Consider the following 19,746-nt stretch of genomic DNA (forward strand, 5'->3'; position numbering starts at 1 on the left):
CACACTACGTTTGCCTTCGGATAATCATAAGCCCAGATGACTTATTAGATCAATAATGCTAGTTGTCCCACATTTTTTTTCCCACATTTGTATCCCACTTGATGTGTCATTACTTTATTGGAAGGGTATTTCCTTTTTCTTTTTTAGGTTTTATTTTTTAATTTGTAGTATCCAATGTATAAATGCCATGTAAGATGGTATGAAATTGTGGTATAAAAATGTGGTAAGTGTAGCATTACTGCTTATTAGATAGACCCAAATACAACGTAGACCACAGCTGCTCACACCGCAATGCAATAAACACTTTCTAACAACCAATGGGACAAAGCCACGTTTCACTTCATTCCAAACATACAAACAACATGACTTCCCAAAGCGAGTCATCGTGGTCCGCGCAACACTGGATAATCGACACTCGAGCTTCAGCAGTCGCCAGAGTAGACTTAACAGGGACTTCCATTATTACAGGTTTTCGATTTTCTCGTTGTCTCTCTCCAAACAGAAATCTAAATTCTCTCAGCTTTCTCGCGCGTTTTTCTGAGAAGATTTTGAGAAAACCGACAGGAAATTTACAAACTCTCGGCACTGTTTAAGTTCGCTTGTTACTTGAAATTTCAGCAGAAATCGAGGTATTAGGGTTTGAATTTGACCATTTTTTGTGGTGTTTGAGTTGGATTTTGTGAGTTTTTGTAGATAATTATATGTTTTTAGTGGTTAGCCCTTTTTTTTTTTTTGGGTTATAAGTTTTGGTAGTGAATTCATGGGTTTTTGCTGTTTTGGTTTGCTGCAGATCTGGAATCTAGGGTTCTGAAAAGTGGGTATAAATGCAGAGGCAGACTAGACTCATGGAGAGGACCAACTCTATGAGAGGGAAAAGGCAAATGGAAGGGGGAGAGGAGGAGCAGCCGGAGCGAAAGCGACCGGCTCTCGCTAGGTAATTGATTTCTTGTTGTTTTATTTCACTTTATTCTGCGAATTGTTTTGTTTGAATTATTTTTGTTGGTTAATTTGAATAATTAGTTGTGTAATTTGAGAATTGTAGAAGCAACCCTTCTAGTTTGAGTTGATATGGTTCTATGTAGACAATAAAGTTGTACTAATGCACGGCCCAAGTGTGCCTCGAGGAGTAGAGCAATGTGCTTCTGTTTGAGTAATTTACTTGTTGATTGTAAGTTGTTTTTTGTGTAAATGGTAAGTTATTTCCCAATTGCTACTTCAGAGCACCAGACCTGTTTATGACTTGCTTTGAAGAATATAAGAGTAACATATGGTCTTAGCTTTTTAGCCTATGTCATGAGCATAAGCACCACCACCAGCACCACCAGCACCACCAGCACCACCACATTCGAATTGTTCTCATCTGATATTGTGTATTGAGCACTATCTCTTTTCTTCCAGTTTCACCAAATGACTCTCGTTGTTATTGTTGTGGTTCTTTTATAATTTATGATATGGTAATTTTTTGTTTCAACTTCAAGATTATATATTTACACATGATTAGTTGCATTGTACTGTGTTGCTTGTATTGTTTCTTTAGGATGTTTCAAAGGCCCTAGGGAGTATGGAACAAAAGACACATAATACTATTAGCAATTTATATATCATAACTCATGAAATGTTTAGGTGGTGTTGTACAAAAACTAAAATTTAGGGGTTCCCAAAAATTCCCAAACCCAAATAATAAATTTGGAAATCTTATTTGTGGTTTCTGTATGGTTTATCTAGATTTCTTAATGGATATACTAATCGAGTACTTCATTACCAATTCCCAGAGATTAAAAGCTTTGAATTTCTATGTGAATCAATGGGCCACTTAAATGGATTGTCGCATTTAAAGTTTCAATATGTTTTTGTCATGTGCTTTATATTCCATTGAATATATATTTGCAGTGTAATTGTAGAAGCTCTCAAGGTGGACAGTCTGCAGAGGCTATGCTCGTCATTGGAACCTATTCTTCGCAGAGTTGTAAGTTGCTCTCTCTCTCTCTCTCTCTCTCTCTCTCTCTCTCTCTCTCCCTCCCTCCCCTTCCCTTCCTTGATGTGGGGTTTCATCTGCTATCTCGTGGGATCAAGTACTTATCTAGATTCTTGTAGGAGTCAATTATCATATTAGCTATATTAGAATTTTCATTTCTTGGATGCATGTCAATTCTATTGCATAAAGCGGACTGATTGTGAGGAAGTTTTGTATTGACTTATGCGTACCTGAGAAATATTTTATGTATTCTTGCTTTTCTACTGAGGGAAACTCCCCCAGTCCCCCTACTTGTGTCTAGTACCTTTTTTATGTGATAAGTTTTTTCAAAACTTTTCATAGAGTTAATGGTTTCATTACTGGTTATTCAATATAGATTTGGGCTAATATAGTTGAACTAATTAAAAGATATTATAAACTATACTCATATTTTCACTGGTGAGATTGAAAAAGTTATTAACATACTCAATGAAGAGTTGATTATTGTTTGTTGAAATAGCCAGTACCTTTTTAGGCCTGTGCATTTTGATGTCTAGATTTTTTCTTAAACTGAATTGGATAAACATCTAATTGTTTGTTGAAGAAGACAATAGCCTTGGTATTGTTATGTGGTTGATATCTAGAATATTTTAACTGAATCTGCTAAACATCTAATTCTTCAGACATCGCAGTTCCTTTGAATGTTTATGTGGATATTGCTGATTTTTTTGCACTGAACTTCATCCCCTAATTCTCTTTCTGTGGGTAACTCGTCTGACACTGAATCTATCACGTCCCAAAATTGGGGTTGATGAGTAAGAGAGGATTATCATGCTCAATCCAGGGGTTGGTGACAATGTAAAGAAAAATAACTGGAAAAATAATAGGGGTTGGTGATTAAGACGATTCTTGGGCATTCTATCAAGCATATAAGCTTTCTTAAAAATGAAGAATTTGCCAACCATGTAACATAGTATATTTTAGTTGTAGTAAAAAAACATAATATCTTATAGTTTATGATTCATCTGTCTCTGTCCTTGAATCCTTGATCTGTAGCTCTTCTGCTTATTCTTTTTCCCCTTACTGGTTAATGGCTTAACAGGTCAGTGAGGAAGTGGAACGTGCTCTGGCTAAGTTAGGCCCTACGAGACTTAATGGAAGGTAAAAAATTTCTTTATGATATATTTGTTTCTATCATGTATGAAATTATTTATTGCTTTACTGCATATGTTGTGTGTGTGTGCTTAGTCATGTTCTCTCTCTCTCTCTCTCTCTCTCTCTCTCTCTCACACACACACACACACACACACACAAGAAGAAACAAAATTGTCACTGAAAAAAGATGAAGAGCACAAGATGGTATAAGGGCGACAGTAGTCCACCCATGCTAACAGTACCATATTGAACGAAACACAACAACACATCAAAGAAGAAAAAAATTCAGTTCTAAACAACACTCTTGTAATAGCTAAAACGTGAGCTTCTGAACATTCGTTCAGAAACCGTTGAAACCAAAGCCCATATACTTCTCCAAAAGTTATGTTCTCATTCACTGTTTTTTTTTCTTGTCTTTTTTGTTGGTTTGCACTAAAATCTACTTATAAATTGGGTTATTAACATCAGAAAAGTTGCAATTCATGAATATTGGAGTCTTTCCCAATGTTTGATTCCATGGCTTACTTGGGTTGTTTTCCTGTTTGAAATTTTGAATAGATTATTTATTAACTTTCAGCTATTTTAGTTGAACCAACTATCTCCTTTTAATTCTTGACTGACATATGCATAATTTTAGTTTATTATACATAAAATAACTTCACAGGATTGATTATTTATAATTCTTATAGGATTCATCTGTTTTTACTATGGCAGTTGTTTACTTAATTTAGTACTTATTTGTAAGAAGCATGCCTGGGGTTTCAATGATAATCACTTGCCTTATACTTTAATTTATGGTCATATTATTATTTTATGCTGGTACGCTCATATATTAAATCATTGTAGATGCTGAAGGCTCTTGGGTTTTTCAAGTTTTCAAAATATCATTTTGCCATCTTTTTGGGTTTCTTTGGTTATATAAATTTTGCTAGATTTCTAGTTCATCTATATAATATCTGAATCTGCTAAAAAAAAAAAAAAAAAAAAATCTGAAAGGAAAATGTTGCAAAAAGGATAATAATGATGATTTTTAATTTAAGATCTTTCATATCAATGTTCGATGACAGCATAATGATCACCCCCATGAACTATCTTAACAAAAGAAAAAAAAATCAGCATGAGCTATATGTTCACCCCTATGGTAGTGAAATATTTTTCTGACATTTGAGATTTTCAGGTCTTCACCAAAATGAATTTAAGGTCCAAATGGAGGAAACTTGCAGCTAGATTTAAGTCTTCTTTAAAAAAAAAAATTTCACCACCATGAACTATATATTCACCCCTGCTGTGGAAATATTTTTCTGAAATTTGAGATTTCAGGTCTTCGCCAAAACGAATTGAAGGTCCAAATGGAGGAAACTTGCAGCTAGAGTTTAAGTCCAATTTGTCCCTTCCCATTTTCACAGGAGGGAAAGTTGAAGGCGAGCAGGGTGCTGCAATTCATGTTGTTTTGGTTGATACAAACACTCGCCGGGTTGTGACATCTGGACCTGAATCCACTGTAAAACTAGATGTTGTTGTGCTTGAAGGTGATTTCAACAATGAAGAAGAGGAAGGCTGGACTCAAGAAGAATTTGATGGCCATGTGGTGAAAGAGCGTGAAGGGAAGAGACCTCTGTTGACTGGGGACCTGCAAGTGACACTCAAAGAAGGGGTAGGAACAATAGGGGAACTGACTTTTACAGATAACTCAAGCTGGATACGAAGCAGGAAGTTCAGGCTTGGATTGAAAGTTGCTTCGGGCCATTGTGAGGGCATGCGCATACGTGAAGCTAAAACAGAAGCTTTTACTGTTAAAGATCACAGAGGGGAATGTAGGTTCATGCTCTTGTCATATATATTCTTTTCGTATCTGTGCTAGTACACTGTTGTTGATTTGTTTTTTTCTTTGATCTTGAAAGTGTACAAGAAACACTACCCACCAGCATTAAATGATGAAGTATGGAGATTGGAGAAGATCGGCAAGGATGGGGCATTCCATAAGAGGTTAACTCATGCAGGAATATACACAGTTGAACAGTTTCTTCAGCTTGTGGTCCGAGACCCTCAAAAATTGCGGAATGTAAGTGTAGGACTTGGTTTGAGTTGTAAGCACACACACACGCGTACACTCACAAGTCACAATATCGAAATTTTGTACCTTCCAGATGTTTTATGTTTTCTTTCTCTGCTGTTTATAGATCCTTGGAAGTGGTATGTCAAATAAGATGTGGGATGCTCTGTTAGAACATGCAAAGACTTGTGGCCTGAGTGGGAAGCTTTATGTTTATTATCCTGAAGATACAAGAAATGTTGGTGTTGTTTTCAACAACATCTATGAGCTGAGTGGCCTCATTGCAGGGGAGCAGTATTACTCTGCTGATGCTCTTTCTGACAGCCAGAAGGTGGATATAAACCTTTTTTTTTGTTTTTGTTTTTTATTGAATTATGGTCTCAGGGTTACATTTTTTTGAATTTTTTTTTTTTTCAGTTGTTATTTTGGTTTACATTTTTCAATAGCAAATAGTTTTCACTGTCCATCAAGGACTTACATTTGACAGGTGTGAGTTCTGGAAGAGTTCTTATAGAAAAGTTAGTTTAATGGAAGAGTTGAAACAGACACCAAGGAGCACTAACAATTAATGTTAGGGTGTGCTCTTTTAAATGTTATATATCTTTGTTCCTTCTGGAAGAGTTGTAATCTCTGTTGTTGTTGCTTTGGATTGCATTTGTCAATAGAAAATAGTTTTTGTTGTCCTACAAGGGTGTGCTCTTTTAAGCGTTATATATTTCTGTTCCTTATGTAATCTTCTTTTGTTAAGTAGATTATCACTCTGATCTTGTTTGTTGGTTAAAACAGTTTGTTCCCTTTCTTTTCTTCTTTCATGAAGAATTCATCCCCCTAGCACCATAGTTAGGTTTCATTTCTTCAATCGGGGGCAGTTGAAGGTCCTAGAGTTCCAGAGACTACATTCAATTTTAATCTTCTCTGGTGAATGCTTGTCAATGGGAAGGTCAATACATGAAATTTTTACAATGCTTATGTTCTTGCAGGTCTATGTAGATACGCTGGTGAAGAAAGCATATGACAATTGGAATCAAGTTATTGAGTATGATGGCAAGTCACTTATGAACTTCAAGCAAAATAAGAGGTCAACTGCAACCCGAAATGAATTTCAGATGGGCCCAGTCAGTTACTCTAGTGCTTCAGATCAACTGCAATTAACTCGCTTGGAAAATTCCGTTCCCTCTGAGCAGCCTCCTCCTCCATTGGATCCGGCCCTACAAATTGGAGGTATTTCTGCCTGCATAAGTATTCCTCTTTTCTTTTCTAAAGCTCAAATGCATGAATTACATTTTTTTTTTTTTTTTTTGAAGTACCAGTTATATCAGCTAAGAAAAGTCTAATCCCCACTACTTAAGGTTGGCCTCGTAAACTTTATCTATGAAAGTGATTATGTTTAGTCTGAACAGGAATGACTAATCAATAAAGATAAGCTGGAAGAGTGAAAGGGTCCTTGTGTGGGGGAAATATATAAAGTGCAGGATCTATAATTAGTGCTAGGTTTAAAGAACACAACTTGGAATCTTGAAGGTAGGGAATGTAAAAGCCTCCAAAAATGAACTTAAAAATGCATCGACACTTACAGCTAATCAGCATCCTTAGTAGTTCACCTTGGTCACTACACTTTCATAGAAAGGTAAAGCAAAATGCTACCTTGAGGTTTTCCTTGTGGCCATATTAAGGAATTAAGAAGATGAAGACTATAAACTCCACAATTCTTGGAGCAAATGTTCAGTACTCTTGGAGTATTTTTCAGAGGCCATTTGTTATGATTGAAGTTGGGTAAGTGCAGATTGCTGATTGATCCTTCTCTCTTGGAATAAAGAAGATGAAACAGTGGCTGCTCTAATTGATTGGAGAACTTAATTATTTCCCATAAATGACCTAGGGTCTACAAATTTTTTTTAGTGAATATTTTTCCTTGAAATACCCCAATCATCCAAGGCTGCAAAGTTTTAAAAGTGATGGTCTGTATAACTACGTAAAATTTGTATGCCTCTTTAGAAGTATGAAATTGAAAGAATTTTCTGTATATTATTCTTCTCTCAAGGAGGTTGTATTTATAGGAACAATGAAATGACAGATAAGACAACTATAAAGTCTATAATCAATTTACACAATTAAAGCATAATGTAATGCCTAAGTATTAGCAATTACGCAAAATTAATACTAATCAATCTACAATATTGAAGCCTAAGTATGTAATTGCATAAAATTAGGACATACAATTGAAAGGAACTAAATTGGTCGGCGGGGCCAATTATAATGTATCTTTACAATGGCAAGCGTAAGTTTGTAATCAAGAATGCCATTGGATTATAAATGAACTTTTATGGTTACACCATCTGCTCTATACACTGGTGGAATTTTTATGAAAAAGCCTTGTGCTTATTATTGTTAATATTTTTTTTAAAGTTGAGCATCTTTCTTTTCCTCTTTCTAAGTTATTTATCTTTCTTTTTCTATTCCAACTGTAAATATGTGGCATTGGGCTGCTAAGCTCGATACCCACTTTTTTCTCTCTCTCTCTCTCTCTCTCTCTCTCTCTCTCTCTCTCTCTCTCTCTCTCTCTCTCTCTCTCTCTCTCTCTCTCTCCCTCCCTCCCTCCCTCTCCCTCTCTCTTTCACACACACACACACACACACGTGTGAATGCATGTATTGACATACTGTGCCATCCAATGAAGATGTTCTTCAGCCACTGATGTTTGAAAACTAGACAGGGTGCAAATTATGATTCTCTTTTGATTTATTTTTGTCCTCTTCCAGCGTATAATGAAAGTGTGCCAAGATACTCGTCCCAGCCACAAATTGTAAATTCAAATGCTCGTACCCAGTTTGATGGCACCTCATTTTCACTAGATGACCAATTGATCAGCAATTCTCATCAGGCAAGCATGAGAAATGATGTCAATGCTGTTGGGCTGGCCCTTGGTCCTCCACAATCATCTACATCAGGATTTCAGACTCTCAATTCTTCTGGCCAGCCTTCTACTCTTAATCCTTTAGATGACTGGGTAAACAACCGAGAAAAGGGTGTTGACTTCTTCTCAGAGGAAGATATTCGCATTAGAAGTCATGAGATGCTTGAAAATGAAGATATGCAGCACTTGCTCAGAATCTTCAGTATGGGAGGCCATGCCTCCATGGATGATGGGTATGAATTCCCATCATACATTCCATCACCAATGCCTAACTTTGACGAAGATCGCACCCGTCCTGGCAAAGCTGTTGTGGGGTGGCTGAAAATTAAGGCAGCAATGAGGTGGGGTTTCTTTGTTAGGAAGAAAGCAGCTGAGAGACGGGCACAGATTGTGGAGTTAGATGATGAATAGAAGCCACTCCAAAGATGCTACAAGGTCCTTGCTATGAAGTCTTTTGATGTGGTGATTGCTCTTCCATGGATTTTGGGTGTTGTCAAGTCTTTCTCTGCAGTGCAATATTATCCTGCAGGTTAACTTTTGACTCTTAATCAGTGCCAGCCACAACTTGAGGTAGTCAATTGGTTAAAAACGTTGGTTTCATAAGTCTTGATAAATGACTGACATCTTGTGGAGATCTGATAGATGGCAAGGAATCTATTTTTGTACAGCTGCCTGTACAGTAAGTTGTTTTTGTTTATTTTTCTTACTTGTGAAGATTTTTCTCTCTCGACACTCATCCAAGGGGTAGAGTTCTTACCTCTTTTGTTGTTGACATATTAGGGGACCACTTCAAATATTCTTAGGCACGACTCTTAATTTTTGTTGATTTTGTTAATTAATGCACAAGGATGCTGGCTAGTATTATATATTATTGTGCTAGTTGCTTTTGTAATTTGAATTGACTGGATTTTGACGAATATATTTTACTTAAGAATATATTAGTTGTTTCCACCTGGCCTTGAATTCTTGAGTTTTCCAGTTTTCAATAGTCCAAACCAACATAATACAATGAGCTCTGGTAAGAATATGTTGAGTTTTGAATTATTATTCTAATTTTTTTCCTTTTATAAATGATACATGGGAACATGCATAAACTGAGTTTTGGGAACATGGGATTTTGAATGAAGAGTTGAGTGATTTAATCCCATGATTTCTTGGGGTCTTTTTAGTCTTTATGTGGGTTCCACATGAATCTCACGTTAAAACCATGAAACTGTGGATTATTAATTGGGCCAATGCCTTCGGTTTGAGAATATCTGGTTGGTAGGACTAAAAAGAGGGTTTAATAACACTTCCTCTTTACCATGATGCCTTCTATTCTATATTATTTGCAGCCACTATGAATCTACTCAATTCAGCTCAGCCCGTACATACCCAAAAAGATTTACATTTGTACTACCAAAAGAGGAACTGAACTACTGAGGAATTATGTACCCAAAAGAGAAAAACAGATTTCAATATGCCTTAAAGAGTAGAAAGCTTTCAACCTTCATAATTGTATGCACAAGCTTACAAAGATTTGTTTTGAAAAATGCTTTTGAGAATTTCTCCAAAAATAGAAGGATGAGTATGTCACCAGACACCAGCAGCCTGAAAATAAGGGGCGGAAACGGAAACAGGAAAAGATAAGACTCACTCAGTTTGTGCAGCTTAGAGACGTGCACATATGGTAAAGCCAATATACATTACACATGCCATAAAAAGAAAGAAAAAGAACAGCTAATATTTTCCGTGTGTGTGAGTGTTGCCATTTCAGCCTGCTGGATATATTACTTCCTTTTAGTGCTTATATTTTAGGGTTCCTCTATGTGGCTATTTTTAGCAAGAGCCAAGATTATCTTTTATTTCTCTCACTGCGTCATCTTTATGGTACGTACGTTAGGATGAGATTGAACCTATCACCCTACTTTAATCCTTATCTATCTTGTAAATGCGTAACTTATCTTTTTTCTTCCTGTTTGTGGATAAATCCACATGGATTTAACAACCAATCATGGATCGACATGTGGCTAGTCAGATCCTACTTCAGGCTTTGACTTTTCAACGGTCAAGCTCGGATCTCCACGTCACCACATCAGTTCGACAACATTTTCATTACCAGCTCGGATCAGTTCATCCCGGCGGATCTCCCAAATCCAATCCAACTCGATCTGAAGATCTCTTAAGAATTAAGTGTTCATCTTTTCTTGGTTATCTCAGTTTGGTTCGGCTCGGCTCTTGGTGATCATCTTCTCAGACAACGGGCTACCGTCGAGCGACGGATGTCACATCATACGTCGGACCCATCTGAACCAGTTCATCCATGTCCGATCCGAACGTAGATATGTTTTATACCTGCGTATACGATGTTTACGATCGGCTCGGCTCGAATCCTACCGTCATTCTAGAAGATTGGAGTTAGGACGAACCGCCTTACTTGAATATCTCTGGCACGGCTCTCTAACAGATGGGACATCCCAGTTCACAATTATGACTATTAGGGCATCCCACTTGATCTTCCATCCTTGCATTGAATGCAGCATTGAACTGACTTTTTAGGTGAGCACCATAGAAAAAATTGGTTTTTTTTTTTTATATATATTTTTTTATGCTTTACTCGCTTTGGCACAATAGAAAACTGACTTGAAAATATCAAAACGCTCTTATTTTCAACAAAAGTTTAGATGAAATGAGCCTGAGGTAGTACATATCGTAACAAATTTTTAATTTAGGTGGTAAATTGATACAATTTTTTTTAGGTGGTGAAATGAGACTGAACAGAAAATTCAGGTGGATAAAGTGTAATAAAGCATTTTTTTTAAATAATATTTTTAGATTTTTTTTGTTTTATTTAAAGGGTAAAATTGGGTTTTAAATTTAAAAAAAAATGTGGAGGGTACGGTGAGCAAATTTGGGGGGGGGGGGGGGGTGTAGAATTCCCCGTACTGATTTTTTGAATATACTCCAAGAAAAGTAGGAGAAAAGCCAAAAAATTCATCACCCAAGACCCTGGTATTAGAATCCAGTCAGACATTCGCTACTAACAAGTACATGCCATCATGTACACAGAACGAGTGGGGCCAACAATATGCCCTTGTGGGTTTCAGAAAGCTAGTCTATATAAACAGTGCATCCGAAAGACTAGAACTTGGGGTTTGGGGAATTTTCATTTCCATTTCCAAATAGAAGGAAAAGGAATTGATTACCCCAAGCCCTCAAAGGAGCTCCCGGTAATCACTCCAAATATCCAAACTTGCATGAGGTATTCCAAAATACCTCTTCACCCAGTTTTTTTCTCTTTGTTGGTATTCATAAGCCTTTTCATGCAACCACTACTACAAAAAGGTGTATTCTTGGCGGACAATGCTGGCGGATTAGAGGTGTCCGCCACAAATGCTTAAGCATTCCTGGCGGACGATATTATCCGCCAGGAATAATCAATTCTAGCGGTTTATTCCGCCAGTATTGATCAATACTGGCGGACCAATCCGCCAGGAGCAAGTCAAAAAAAATACCCCCGCGCCTCACTCATTCCTGGCGGATTAGACCGCCAGGATTGATTAATGTGATGTGATGCGGTTCTTGTTTGGTCCCGATATTGCTGCTCTGGTGGTGGGCCTTTGTTTGAGGTTTAATTCTTGCATCTGCAGTCATTCTCCATGGTTAAGATGTGAAGCATGGAAGTAAAGTGACAGATCAAAGCCCATGATGTCAAGATATGATGGAGCCATCCATGAAAGTGATGATTGATGATCTACCCATGTAGGATGTGAAAATGATGGTCTTTCGATCTCTTGAATTTTTTCGGGATTTCTGGTTCATTTTGTATTTAATCTAGTTTGGTCAACAGAATTGAGGTTTCTTGAGATTTTACTGTTAATCGAGGTTTCTTAGGATGCTACTGTTAATCGAGTTTTCATAATAAGATGTTACTCAAACATTATCTTGCTGTTCAACAGTAGATGAGTAAATGACAGATCGATCTTGCTGTTCATATACTGATTTTCGTCTCTCTCTCTCTCTGTGAGAACATGCATGGTGGTTTGACGAGTAAATGAGAATATGTAGGTGACAGATCGATCTTGGATTCCAGGGCTTACAGCTATCTGGAAAAAAACTCCAGTCCATTAAATTTTCCACCCTTTTCAAAACTGAATTGATTGATGGCTTGGGTTTGGCTTAGATGTTGTGTGTTATGCCAATCATCTTGTTTTCAATTCCCTTCATCAAATGGGTGATATCTCGTAGATTTGGAATTAATGGGTTAAGCATGTTTGATTTTAAATTAGTATTTACAATTTATATTGAAAATATAATCAAAATAAAGTCTAAAACGAAGGCGATGTTTTAGACATAAACACAAGATCAAAACACCAAAAAGATATGCATGATCCCAATATATATGATGGTAATCAGGAGTTAATCACCTTGTTTTCTTGCAAATCATAATTAGCTTCTGCAGAATGAAAAACTTATGTGCTTATAGGAGCCATTGTTGGCTGTTAATAAAATCCTATTTCAGTTACTTCCGTTTCATGTCATGGTCCCCATGTCAAAAAATTACTAAAAACGAGCATCGGATTAAAAGAGGAAGAGTACTGGTGAGGAACTAGACTGTGAGCACAACACGTACTCTGTCATTAGCAATATTAATTCATGAAGGTGTGCATAGAACTTCAAAAGTCTACTCAGTAGTCAATAATTAATTTTTCTCTTTGATCTTCTCTCATGTTTTGATGAGGAGAGATAAAAGCATGATATTCACTTGAAAATAATCAATGGAAGAGGTTGCTTTTTTTAATAACTTGAAATCAATGCTATTTAAAGTTTAAATAGCCATCATGAAGTAAAAAGTGTAATCAAGTAATAATGCAATATTTTTAGCTAGTGTTTCAGGTCTACATCTCTAGCTAACACATAGATATATATGCTATAATTGAAGACTAGTTAATGATCTTGGAAAGTGTTTTTGCATGTGTATTTTGCTTCTTGTGATTATCTTCTATGTTGAAAAATTGGACAATAAGTTTTGGGAATTGCGTTGGCAGATTATCTGGGCTAGCTAGCCACGTTCACCTTTTGCTAATTGGTTTGTTTTTGTTACTGTGTATCATGAAACATATTGAAATATGGAAATAACTATTTAAGCAAGCCAAGTCTTAAATGGAAAGAGAAAAGTGAAAGATCTTTTCTCCTTTCGACCCAAAAAAGAGGAAAAGTACAGCACCAAGCCACCAACCAAGCCTTTCGTCCTCTCTCCACTTTAATTTTGCATGCAGCATTAATTAATATATAATACTTGTAGGTAACGAAGAAAAAAATTAATGGAGATCATAAATACTATGTTTCTCAGTTAATAAGTTTGAATAGGGAGGAAATGTAATATATGAAGTTTTTTGGTTACATACATCCGAATGGAACTCTAGATCTATTCTAATCGTAACTCATTATTTCACCCACCCTCACCACTTGAACTAACTCTAAAAGCTTAATATATGAAATTTACTTTCAACACCCATACTATATTAATTATACCCATGACCTGCGTGTTGGTGGGGCTCGCCGAGTCTCCAGAAGGCTGAGGTGCCTGAGCTGCCACCACTTCTCACTTTCCAAACTTTTCCAAAGCCGGAGATGATGGAACAACTAGCTGGTACTGCTGCAGCAGGCACAGTCGTTGTTTATTGAAGATGACGAGCCGCTACACTAACTTGGATGCTTGAAAACAAGAAGCCAAGCAGGACAGCCATGTTCATAATATTGTACTTGGTGGTTAACCTCTTCATCTATCTAGCTCCCTCCCTAGTTCGGAACACGTACAAGTCAAACGTTGTTGGGGTTGGCTTGATTTGTCTGCAACAAATAAATACTAATTATATATATAGTTAGTAACCTATAGCTAGCTATTAATTGAGAGTCCCAAAGAATTAGGGTGATCTGGTGAGATGATGATCTTTTTTTGTTTAAAGTGAGTATCCAAGCCTAACAACACCAACAGCTTTGACCCAACCTTTCCACGTCTCTTATCATTCTTCTATCTATAAAGGCTTGTTTTGATGCCCAAACAAAATCACAAGTCATTACCTTTGCAAGAACTACCTATCCTTTAAAAATATTAGCTCCAAACATGGCCTATCATCGCCTCCCGGCCTTTGTCTTGCCACTTTTCCTTTTTACTTTCTCCTTTATGACCTGCAAAACAATGGTTGCAGGGGCTCGCCATCTTCTAGAGACTCCCTTGCCAAAGCCGGAACTGCCAATATTCCCAAAGCCAAAGCTGCCAATATTCCCAAAGCCTGACCTGCCAACATTCCCAAAGCCTGACCTGCAAACATTGCCTAAGCCCGAGTTGCCACAAGTACCCCATGTCCCAACTTTGCCAAAGCCTGAAGGACTGAAGTTGACTGAAATGCCTCATATCCCAACCTTGCCTGAGCTTCCAAAGCCTGAATTTCCTAATTTCCCAACTTTCCCAAAGCCTGAGTTGCCACCATTGCCTAAGCCTGAATTGCCAGCTGCAGTACCCAATGTCCTAAATTTACTACCTCTGCCCCATCTCCTTGACCTACCTAAGGTCACATTGCCGACCATCCCAACCCTACCCAAGGACACACCAATCTCTTCCCTCACCTCACCTCACAAAACTACCCTTCCTTGAATCTTAAACATTGTAAAGATATATATCCACAGTTGTCATTCTCGCAACTTCTTGATGTGCCTCCGGTAACGATAGATTGGTGTATGCTTGCAATAATATCATATATTTCTTTCAGACGCGTTGTCGTTTATTTATGTACTTTTTATTAAATTTGTGCTTGTTACTACTTGTTAATGTACGATGAATCATGAAAAGAATATTAATTCTTTATTTAGAATTTATATTGAGACTTGTGGCTATTGAGACAATCATATAGGGTCCTTCATTTGGATTGATGGCACAACTTTTAGAATGATATATCTATTGTCCTTCAAATTAAGTGGGAATAATTATCAGTGTTATTCTCTTAATTAAGTAATTAACCCGCTAGAGGACTGAATGGGAAATCTCAATCCCTGACAGTGCAATAACAAACATGGATCAATCGGATTAATGTGTTTGATTTTCTTTGATAAATATTGTTAATGAAGGTACGTATTTGATTTTATATGGATATGAGCTTGCCTCGAGAGTAGCACAACAAACCATCTAAGGAACCTGATAGAAAATATATATGGTGTTTTTGTATTGCAGACAGAATGATTTGTTAGAATGAATAAATTAAATGACTAATAGATGAATTAATCACAACAAATAATGAAAAAATTGAATTAAGACTTCCAAAAGTTCTAATATTTTCTCTATGAATTAAGTGCTGGATTCCACTGGGAGGCCCTGGGGAAATCTTTTGATGTCTGTGCAGTAGTTGTAGATCATGTAGTTGTTCTGCACCCATTTAAGCCTTTCTTGACTTGTAGTACGTACCCAGCTCTTGGGAAAGCCAAGCATCATTACTGGATGCAGTTGGTGTATTAATTAGCACTACTACTTGAACTGCAACATGAGGCTCCAGAAGACCAAATGCAACCTTCAGCACTAAAATTTCCACCCCAAGCCTTGTGGCCCAGTCATCAGCATTCCAGAGGCTAAAATATATCCTCATTGGCTGGCTCTTTGGGAATGCAACACCATTTGATTCTTGATTCTTGAACTCTCTATGCAAAGGTGAAAATTAAATTACTGATATATATTTTTGAGGATGGATATAGAAGTGTAGAACTTACATGATGCGCTGGGAATTCCAAAGAATGGAATAGGTGTGAAAATCTGCAGTTGGGACAAACCAGAGGTAGAATTGTTGCTGTCTGTTTCCTTTGCCTTGGCTGAAGACATTGGTGTGAACAATGTAAGGGTCACCACTCAGGTTCCCCGGCCAAGAACTTCAAGTCAATCTCATCCCATGTTGACCTTTTTGAGGATAATGCAAATTAATACTAAATTAATGTTATATAAACCAGTCAGACCAATATTCCAATTATCAGATACAAGAAAAATATGAAGCAAATTAAAGTGAAGTTTCATTTCATGTCACTGGTACTTTCCGTCGAACGTTCTTTCAAACTTTCCATCCAAAATTATGTATCCCAACCCTCAATCACAACTTTTAGACGGAAAGTACCAGTTTGACACGAAAAAGAAGTTAAAGTAGCAGAATTGTTGGTTTTGAGTTATTTAATTTGTAGAAGAACTACACTTTGGAGTATAAGATAAAGAGCAAAAACAGAACTGAGGAAAAATGAAAACAGAGGTCAAGCTATAATTTTCAGAAAAATGGAGAGATTGTAAGCAGGGACGGATGCAGGATCCCCAACCTGGGGAGTCAAACCCAGGTAGAGCCTGGCGCCGCGAAGTGGCGGCAAAATTTTTAGGGACCGGGCACTGCAGCAGGGGCGACGGGGTCACGGCTGGCTGGGTTTGGGCACTTGGGATGAGCACGAGTGACCTGGCGGATCTGTGAAGAAGGTGACCTGGCGGATCTGTCACGACGTGAAGAAGGCGACCTCCAGCCCTCCTCTGCTCCAAATTGCTCCAGCCTCCACACGGCCACACACAGAGCCCAAGTGCCCAACACGGCCACACACGGCCAAAACGGCGTCGTAGTTGTCTGGAGCAGTGGTTTTGCTGGGTTGGGCACTAACACTTTCATGGCGTTTCATCACTTGGAGGTCGCCTTCTTCACGTCGGGCCAGCGGGGTCGGGGGGTCGCCTTCTTCACTTCGGGGGGTCGTTGGTGTCGCCGTCCAGAGGTCTAAGCCTGCGTGCTCCGCCGTTCGGGGGGTCGCCCGACCCCCCAAGCTTGGCTGTGCATCCGTCCCTGATTGTAAGGAGGGTCTGCGCCACTCTCTTAGCTTTCATTAGCATCTGTTGATTCATTACAACCCTAAGGCTTTAACTAATACAAAGCCAAAATCAACCACACACAAGTTTACTAACGTGGCTGACTAAGAACCAAGTACAAAAACTTAAGTATTAAGACAACAAAACAGAAAGACAAAATTTCTGAAAAACTTGACTTGAGCCAACATTGGCAGAAGATAGATACCAAAAGGACAATCGATCATGAAGCAGGGGATCGATGATCCATCGTGTGAAACAAAAAAACAATGAAACATTAATATTTCAACACATTAATATTTCAACAATAAAACACAAAGTAAAATTCATGTTCTGAATTGGACAATAGTCAAAGTTCTGGTCTTGTACGTAGCTAAAATTTTCTCTTATATAAATTAGTCTGACCAACATTCCCAAATATTAGATACAAGCAAATTATAGTGACCAATTCAAGAGATGAACATAGATAGTAGGCAGTGATAGTACGTGCATGCCATCAGAGTTTCCGGGGACAAGCTTGAGCTGCATGTCAATCTTGCCAAATAGATACTCATGCTTGGTCAAGCGAGAGAGTAAGAAGTTCACTGTTGAGTATCTTAGCCCGACCATCTCCCCATGTAATCTCAAAGTCTTGGTTTAAGTTGCCAGCAGAGGCAACACCATCACAGATTACTAAATTAAGTAGAAGTGGTATGATCAGCAGCATTAGAGTGGAAGAAGCCATGGATATAACTTGTAAGTAGCTAAATCTTTTGTGCGATGAATGTGAACTATTGTTGATGCTCAAAAATGGTAGAGCAGTTAACGTCGAGTCAAACCACGTGGACCCGTTGACCTCTCACTGAGAGGATGACACGTCGAAGTGGGGTAGGAACGGATAGCTGGGTCCGACTAATGAATAGTGGTGAAAACGTAATATCCGAAGCACCCTGCACAAATACACAAAAGTGAGCGGGAAGGGCACCGGTATGGTATCGGCCGAACCTCCTCCGACGCTCAAGTCAGTGTCAGGAGAATCTTTGAGCAGAGTGAGTGAATAGTATAATATTAATTGAATTCCCTTTTCTGACAAGAAAGTACCTCTTTTATAGTACTTTTGGAAGAGTGCCAACCAATCCGGTGATGACACGTGTCCCTTATAACGACTCGCACAATAGGAGCGCCGCGTGTCTCTTGTTTCGAGGATCCGAATGAGTTGACACGGGTCGGGGCCTAGGAGGCTGGAGCTTGGGAGGCCGGAACCTAGGAGGTCAGGACCTAGGAGGCCGGAGCCTAGGGAGGCCGGAACTTAGGAGGTCAGGGCCTAGGAGGCCGGAGCCTAGGGGGCCGGAGCCTAAGAGGTCAGGGGCTAGGAGCCCATGAGCCCATGAGCCCATGAGCCCATGAAGAGCTTAGTCTTTGGGCCTAGGAAGTCGGTGCCTAGGAGCCCAGGAGTCTAGGAGGGGCTTAGCCTTTGGGCCTAGGAAAACCTTTGCTTAGGCCCAAACGACATGATGCTAAGTTTTATGTGACTTGTCGTTTTGTCCAGATGATTAGTCATACGAACAACTATAAACTATGGAATTGGAATTAATTGGATGGTTATGTTTGAGAAACTTGGGCTTTTTTTTTTTTGGTCATTAAGTATTAAAGAATAGAATCTATTGAGATATTTCAGTCCATATATAATTGTAGGATCTAACATCATGATTGTAGGATCGTATCTTTATGTATCAGTCAAGCAATTCTTGACTGCTGTCAAGGCTTAACTTTAGGATCCAGTATATATATAGTTGACCTGTGTAGTTTTATTCTTCAATATAAATCATGTAACCACTATACAGATGATATATAGAAAACAAGAGAAGTTTTCTCTACAACTTTGTCTCTCCTTTCTCACAATTTTACAATAAGAAACTTGGGTTGGTATTTATACAAATCGATGAATGAGGATGTGAATGCAAAGCAGAGAAAAAAGTAGGGAAGGTCCAGTCAGCTCAGCTATAAACAGTTGTTTGCTGGAAAAAATAAAATAAAAGAAGTATTTAAATTAATAAATTAATATATCCACCAAAATAATTAATAAATTAATATAGCACACTGTTTTGCATTACGATTGAGAATTTAAAATTTTGGGGGCAGTTTTTATTACACCGTGTTGAGCACCCACAGGCTGCAGGAGGTCCAGCACAGCTTCCCTTCCCACCTACCACCACGAGTGTGTAGTTTTGGCCATATATGTATCCGCACCACCAAACACCGATATAAAGACAGAAAGAGCCCTTTGAAATTAAAGTGGAATATCTCACGTTTCTCTTGCAATTCCTTTTTGAAATTTAATTGTAATCCTTATCAAGGGCATATATTGAGAAGCTTAGCCAATCTTGGTTGTTCTGATGTACGTAGATGGTTTCTTTTTTTCCCTCGTTTTTGGGGGATCGATCACGATATAGATGGTTATCATTGTTAGGAAACCTTCTTAGTTAGTTTAGGACTTTAAGTTTCTTGTCCTTGTGGTTAATGTTAGTCTTGTATATCAAGCAATCCTAATTGCTCTAGGTTAACACGTATTAGGCTGTATATATATGTACTAACCTCATAATGCAATTATCAAGTTTAACCTTTCTACATGGTATCAGAGGTTCTAACGAACTTTGTGGGCTTTTCTCTCTTCTTTTCGAAACCCTAGCCCCCCTCCTCTTTTCGAAACCCTTGCCCCCTTCCTTCTCTCTTTGTTTCCATGGCGTCTGCATCTGCTCCCTTCTCCTCCTCTACTTCCTCGGGTCCTAATGTGGCTCATTTTTTGAAGCTCTCTGAGACTAACTATCTCATTTGGGAGA

The 19,746-nt window shown here is 38.2% G+C and overlaps 2 protein-coding genes and 1 pseudogene across 2 annotated transcripts; 2 read left to right on the forward strand and 1 right to left on the reverse strand.

Moving 5' to 3' along the window:
- The first annotated feature begins 297 nt into the window (after nt 1-297).
- On the forward strand, nt 298-9,029 carry LOC147293517 (Calmodulin-binding protein). The gene is made up of 9 exons (XM_086230747.1): nt 298-629; nt 791-934; nt 1,891-1,966; nt 3,057-3,115; nt 4,430-4,923; nt 5,011-5,171; nt 5,290-5,493; nt 6,143-6,383; nt 7,922-9,029. Exons 2-9 carry the CDS (start codon nt 825-827, stop codon nt 8,485-8,487), a joined length of 1,911 nt encoding a protein of 636 aa, XP_086086873.1. The 5' UTR covers nt 298-629; nt 791-824; the 3' UTR covers nt 8,488-9,029.
- Nucleotides 9,030-14,182: 5,153 nt separating this feature from the next.
- On the forward strand, nt 14,183-14,713 carry LOC147293518 (uncharacterized). The gene has a single exon (XM_086234511.1). It carries the CDS (start codon nt 14,183-14,185, stop codon nt 14,711-14,713), a length of 531 nt encoding a protein of 176 aa, XP_086090637.1.
- Nucleotides 14,714-15,287: 574 nt separating this feature from the next.
- On the reverse strand, nt 15,288-17,651 carry LOC147293519 (putative xyloglucan endotransglucosylase/hydrolase protein 23; annotated as a pseudogene).
- Nucleotides 17,652-19,746: the final 2,095 nt, after the last annotated feature.

Source organism: Dryas octopetala, chromosome 2, assembly GCF_963921425.1.
Source record: "Dryas octopetala chromosome 2, drDryOcto1.1, whole genome shotgun sequence".
NCBI lineage: Eukaryota > Viridiplantae > Streptophyta > Magnoliopsida > Rosales > Rosaceae > Dryas > Dryas octopetala.

Bases quoted from the DNA above. Each gene is read 5' to 3' on its own strand.
- LOC147293517 (XM_086230747.1), top strand. From the start codon at position 825: ATGCAGAGGCAGACTAGACTCATGGAGAGGACCAACTCTATGAGAGGG. The intron at 935-1,890 runs GTAATTGATTTC...ATATATTTGCAG, and splicing joins AAGCGACCGGCTCTCGCTAG to TGTAATTGTAGAAGCTCTCA. The intron at 5,494-6,142 runs GTGGATATAAAC...ATGTTCTTGCAG, and splicing joins CTCTTTCTGACAGCCAGAAG to GTCTATGTAGATACGCTGGT.
- LOC147293518 (XM_086234511.1), top strand. From the start codon at position 14,183: ATGGCCTATCATCGCCTCCCGGCCTTTGTCTTGCCACTTTTCCTTTTT.